This window comes from Cyrtonyx montezumae, unplaced genomic scaffold (genome assembly GCF_038088225.1).
Source record: "Cyrtonyx montezumae isolate F1298 unplaced genomic scaffold, pur_monq_1.0 scaffold_3, whole genome shotgun sequence".
Lineage (NCBI taxonomy): Eukaryota > Metazoa > Chordata > Aves > Galliformes > Odontophoridae > Cyrtonyx > Cyrtonyx montezumae.
The window spans coordinates 149,234,283-149,240,650 of NW_027072034.1; the positions used below are offsets into that span (position 1 = coordinate 149,234,283).

Genomic DNA, 6,368 nt, shown 5'->3' on the forward strand with positions numbered 1-6,368 from the left:
TGTGCACCAGGCCCCACCATGATGCAATGCTCTGAACATGTTTCACATCCTGCTCCAGTCAAAGATCACTCCCTTACTGTTGTCTGCTGCTGATGCTGTCTAACTGTAAGCTGCGAAGGGTCGGTACCCTGTCAGGGTCACCCTCTGTTTAATGACTGCGGAAGCACTGCGGTCACTTAGGAACACAGCAGAGATGATGGGTTTTGGGGTGTAAACAGTGATGGAGACCTAGCTCGAGCTTTCCTTGTTCAGGAAGGTATACAATTCAAAATTATATTACTGTGTTATTAGACTGAGATTTTTTTTCCACAGCAGCAGGGCTCCACTAAGTGCAGAACACGCTCACAAGGAAATCACACCTGTTGTTTGGAACACTCCCTTTATTTCCAGCTTCCAAGAACAAGCCAGGAGTTACTACGTACAGATTTCGGTCTCACAGAAAATTTAACAGCAGCAACGGGAAAAGCATTGCAAGATGATATTAATTGTAGGTCATGTAGCGGGGAGTAGCGCTGAATTTTGCGTAGGATTTAATGACTTTGTTCACTGCTTCTAAGAAGTCTTTCTCAGTTGCGATTTTCCGGCGCGCTCGGATTGCAAACATGCCTGCCTCCGTGCACACACTGCGGATCTCAGCTCCTGTCAGAGGAAGCGCAGAGTTCAACGCTGACTGCCAGCGGAGATGAAGCGCACACAGAATAGCTACAAATTCAGCTTACCTGTGCTATTGGGACACAGCCGAGCCAACAGCTCAAATCTTATGTCCCTTTCAACACTCATGGAACGAGCGTGTATCTTGAATATGTGAGTTCGGCCCTGAAAAAGCACAGAAGACAGAAGTGTTCATGCTACGGAACAGAGGAGGACCCGACCTGCTCTCAGCGTGCAGCTGTCCTTCCACAGCGAGGGCAAATGGAAAATAAAGTTCTTATTTGGTACCTGACTACTGTTTCTTATGTCTGGACTAGAATACCTGAGCAATGGAATACTATTTGCCTCTGAAACTGAATGAAGAAAACACTGCCAGGGATGAAATCTGAGTGGTGTGGGAAAACTTTCTTTGGTGCCTCTTCAATCTCCCAAATTTCCATAATTTGTCCACAAGAGTAAGGAGCACTGCTTTTGGTAACTCTGCTTCCCAACAGTAATGCCATAACTGAAGAAACACTCTGATATCAGAAAATATTTGTCAGTGAAAGAAAGCATTCTGACCTCAAGATCAGGCAAGCTAAACTCTATCTTCCTATCCAACCTCCCAGGCCTCATGAGAGCTGGATCCAGAGTGTCAGGCCTGTTTGTAGCCATCAGCACTTTGATGTTGCCCCGTGGGTCGAAGCCATCCAGCTGGTTGATCAGCTCCAGCATCGTGCGCTGCACTTCGTTGTCACCCCCAGCACCGTCATCAAAGCGAGCGCCTGCACAGGAGACACCAAATAGCAGACACCTTCAGAGGGGCAGACATCGAAGCTGCTGCGTATGCAAAAGCAGGAAAAGGGTACTGCAATTACATACAAATATCAAAGGGCCCATTTCCCTGCCTAATAACAGAGCACAGCTGAGATTTCTAAACGTTTTGGACTTACGTTTTAACATCTCCACTCAACCCTTTTTGGCAGTAGCAAAGACGTGGTACACATCTACAATCTGAAGGGGGTTTAAGTTAACAGCACTTTTTCCAAACACAGACACATACCTCCAATGGCATCGATTTCATCAAAGAATATAAGACAAGCCTTTTTAGTTCTGGCCATTTCAAAGAGTTCACGAACCATTCGAGCTCCCTGAAAGCAAAATGAATCAAGATTTTGTTACAGGCTCGAGGCACATTAAAGGAGAAATACCAAACTTCTCAAGCCTCCAAACAATTCCAGATTCCAACAATAAAACTCTTTCATTAGTACAAATATACGTAACCAAACATTCATAAATCTTAAAGCAATTTACAGGTGAGGGATGGATTACTACTCCAACTCAGAAAAAGGTGAGGTGAGGTCAGGGCCAACTTTAAAGTCAGTAGCAGAGCTGGGAACAAAATCCTCATTCTAGAGTCCTCCCAAAGCACAGATTACACTCAACACTGCAAAATCCATTTCACTGGTGACAACACAGTACACGAGTTATAACTGACTGCCCAATCTACACCCACCTGCCTGACAGCTCCTCTGCCCTCCTGTATCTCCAGCACACCCGTACATTCACACATCAGACTTACTAGGGCACCTCATCCCCAGGACTGCAAGCCTGTGATTCACCCCACATTTCATTAAGAACTGGCTCTTACCTCTCCCACGTACTTCTGCACCAATTCAGATCCAATTACTCTGATGAAGCAGGCATCAGTCCTGTTAGCGACAGCACGGGCACAAAGTGTTTTGCCTGTACCAGGTGGCCCAAACAAAAGCACTCCTTTGGGAGGCTCAATTCCGAGGTTAACAAATCTTTCAGGCTGTAAAGGTGGGAAACAGAAGGCAGCAGAGATTACATGCAAATTTAGAAAATCACCAATGAAGAGCAAAACAAACCAGGCTAGATTGGATTTCATTTTTCAGAACTAGACCTTGTTTCACTTGACTGTTTACGTTCAGCTTTATCTTTTCTTGCATTGCTAACAGATGACCAGCATAGCTCTACAACAATTAAAATCAATTAAAACTCCAGTCTGAAGGTTACTTACGTGAAGCAGAGGGGTTTCAACCACCTCTCTGAGCTTTTCAATCTGCTCCTTACAACCACCAACATCACTGTAAGTGACGTCTGGTTTTTCTTCCACCTGCACAACAAAAAGGTAAGTCAGCAGCTAGCAACTTGATGCTGCATCTCTCTCTAGGGTTTCAACAGCCTACAACAAAGTCCTAAGTAATCGAAATTAGTAGAGAGCAAAGCAGAGTAAAATAAATAATGGCGGTGCTTACTTGCATCATGGTGACCGTGGGATCAATCTTTGGAGGCAAGGGGATGTGGATTTGATACTTGTTTCTGTCCACCCTGGTGAGAAGGCATAAAGAATATTTTAATAACAGTTAATAAACCTGTCATGAAGAAATAACTGCAAATTAGAAGCTGAATTCTTAAACCATTCTTTTCCCTGGCATCAAAATAACCCAGCCCTTAAAGCTAACAGAAGGGCTAGAAACTGGAATTCCTTCTGAAGGAAATCCTCCTATTTCAAAAAATATTAATTCCAAAATATTTTAAAAACCAAATTTCAAAATATCCCAGAGAGCAAACTAGGAAAATATCGATTCTAAAGATAACTGGCTTCATCTCTTCAGCAAACGTTTCCTGCTGCTGCTCTGTGTGTCTCTGCAAAGACAGCCAGGTGGAAGCGTGCCACTCAGGCTCCCTGACAGTGGGGACTATTGGGGTCCACACTGAAAGGTTTCGGTCTGATGCACTGAACTCACTTCCATCAGAACAACACAAAACTCAAACCATTCAAAACAGAGCACGCAGAGCAGCTGCTGCATCCAAACAGAAAGACCTTACTGGTATGATTTCAACCGCTGTGCAAATACCAAATGATGGCTGTAGATGTGTCAAGCTAATGGGTCAGACGAGAAAGCTTCGGTCTTCAGGAAAACTCTAACACAAAAGATTTTGCTTACCCAACTCTCATGCCTTCTTCTATGTCAGTAGGGGCCACCTGGTCACTGAGATCCACCACAAATTTGGCAAACTGCTTGACATTGATAATGTACTTGGGATCCTCGGAGTCTGCATTGATTATCTTTGTACATCTAATACACAACATACAATTAACATCATCAGAAGAATAATTAACTACTCTGTTATTCGTGTAAGCATCAGGACAGAGATGGTGGGTATACACATCAAACATACTGAAAGAGCTACAGAACTTGTGATCCTAATACTATAGGATCATACAACAAGAATAGAAGTATGAAATACATCTGTAAGGGAACTGTTAGGTCACAGCTGGATGAGTTCAACTCCTCTTTTGGTATGTGACTATTGGCCTACCTGTGAATACCTCGTTTGGTATCACCAAGAAGCTGTCAGAAGCAATTTTGCTTCCTAAGCATAACATCACATACCATGCTTTATGCATGATTTGTATGCTTTTTGATACAGTTGTAAAAAAGCACTTTAAATCTGCACCAAATGTGAAGCTTCTTCAAAAAGAAGTCTACACAAATTAGAAATCGCATTTTTAACATTATGCAGCTCCACTGCAAGGAGGAAGAAAGAGTGCACCCACCTGGCAACCTGTAAGGGCTGCTCACTTTGGAGAGTCTGCTTATCTGCAGCCAGGTCCCAAAGAGCAGGAGGAGCCAGGCCAGTGTCGGATTCCTTAATTCCTATATAAAACACAGACAAGCTGAAGAGGAAAATGCTAACCAGTACGTCTTCAACACCAAGAGCCTCACACACAGGCCAGCAGGAAACTTTTTGAGATCTCTAATTAAACACGACCTTATTTTTAGTGAACTTCAAGTTTCCTAAAGAAACAAGACTGTGCCAGCTGAATATGCAAACACCGAGCGACCCACACCAACAAGCTAACTGTTCTGATACACTTCTCTTTATTAGGCAAGGAATGGCATCACTAATTAATGATAATCTGTTGATTTTTCTGCAGTGCGCAAAAGTTCACTCATTATTCAAACACAGTTTGACAAAGAATACAAGTTTGCTACAGACAGAGAAGGGGATTTGCTTCATGCTACTGTAATAAACAGATCTATGTTTTAAATATATATGTGTTAAAATACAAATCTACAGATGTATACATGTGCAGCTTAGCCCAGTCCAATCAAAAATAAGGCCATTACCTATGAAGTAAAAAAACCATGTTACAAAATAAATGCAGCCTTTGGCCAAAAAAAACCCCAAACAAACAACAATCATCAATGCAGAAGTGGTTTAAAATTAGCTTCTTAAAGCACTCATTTTCGTGGCTCTTCTACTAAAAGCTATGTTAAAAAAAGGAGAATACCAGTGAGCTCATTGATTTTCTTAAGCAGTTGTTGAATGTCATCTTCTACTTGCTTGATCTGCCTGGAGTATGTGCTCTGACCCTGGAAAAGAAATATCACATTGATTTCTATGAATATCAATAAATTCATGTTTAGGAAAAGGGGACAATAACTGCTGAGCATCAAGATCTTCAGTATATGGGTTTGGTATAACAAAAATTATTGATCACAGCCAAAGATGACCGTATAAAGCTGCAGTAATAACATTTCTGTTAGCTGAGAGCAGTGTGCAGCTTCACAGCTTTGAGCACTGTGCACGTGGAAGTTTTTTCATATCTGTAACATTTCAGAGATTTGTTTTGCCTCTTGAATTTGTTTGGTCTTCTGTTTTTTTTAACTACTCTTAAGTTTAAAAAAGGTCTTAGTAAAAGTTATGTACAGGAGTTCTGTAAACAGAGTGGAAAATGAAAAATCCCATTTGTGTAAGCGCTTTTAATTCCTCTCCAACTTCTAAACCATTCCCAAATATAGCAGAATGTTCACAGGGCAAATCAGAAGCCATTCTCATCTGTGATAAAATATTTTACTACATTGCCCTGCCAGCCTTCTTTCAGGCAGCTGTAGGCAGCAGTAAGGTCTCCCCTGAGCCTCCACTTCTACAGAACGAACCATCCCGGCTCTCTCAGCCACTCCCATCACACCTGTGCTCCAGACACCTCACCAGCTTTGCTGCCCTTCTCTGGACACACTGCAGGGCCTGATATCTTTCTTGTAGTGAGGGGCCCAAAACTGAACACAGCACTTAAGGCACGGCCTCAGCAGTGCTGAGTACAGCCAACAGCATATGTGCATTACTCACATAGGTTTTCAGCAAGGCGATATCTCCTTCATCCAACGCTGAAAGAAGAAAGAGTCACAGAGTTATACGGGTTGGAAGGGACCTCCAGAGATCACTGAGTTCAGCCCCCTGCCCAAGCAGCTCCCTAGCCCAGGTTGCACAGGTAGGCGTCCAGGCGGCTCTGGGACGTCTCCAGAGAAGGAGACTCCACCACCTCTCTGTGCAGCTGTGCCACTGCTCCGTCACTGCACTGGGAAGGAGTTCCCACACACGTTTGTGCAGAACTTCCTAGGCCTCAGCGTGCGGCCATTTATCCCCATCCTATCGCCACACACTGTAGAGATCCATACAGCTACTACGTGCCGTGTTCGTGCCTTTATCGGCCTCCCCCTGCCGCGCTCACCGCGGATGGGTTTGTCCTCCTTCTCCTCCTCCTTGGTCTTGCGCTGATCCGCGCCCAGATAGTCCGGCATGGCGATGCCCGAGAGCCGCAGCCCACTCCGGAAGGCCGAGCGCTGCTGTGTAACGCTTCCGGGCCGCGGGGCGGTAACGGGCGGCGGTCGTCCCCTCAGCGCCGCTTCCCGCCCCACCGC

The 6,368-nt window shown here is 44.2% G+C and overlaps 1 protein-coding gene across 1 annotated transcript; it reads right to left on the reverse strand.

Moving 5' to 3' along the window:
* Nucleotides 1–362: 362 nt before the first annotated feature.
* On the reverse strand, nucleotides 363–6,295 carry PSMC2 (proteasome 26S subunit, ATPase 2). The gene is made up of 12 exons (XM_065743646.1): nucleotides 6,179–6,295; nucleotides 5,797–5,834; nucleotides 4,958–5,039; nucleotides 4,220–4,319; nucleotides 3,606–3,737; nucleotides 2,913–2,985; nucleotides 2,675–2,770; nucleotides 2,282–2,446; nucleotides 1,694–1,781; nucleotides 1,213–1,415; nucleotides 720–816; nucleotides 363–639 (listed from the first exon to the last, which is right to left on the reverse strand). The coding sequence occupies exons 1-12, from the start codon at nucleotides 6,246–6,248 to the stop codon at nucleotides 482–484; spliced, it is 1,302 nt and encodes a 433-aa protein (XP_065599718.1). The 5' UTR covers nucleotides 6,249–6,295; the 3' UTR covers nucleotides 363–481.
* Nucleotides 6,296–6,368: the final 73 nt, after the last annotated feature.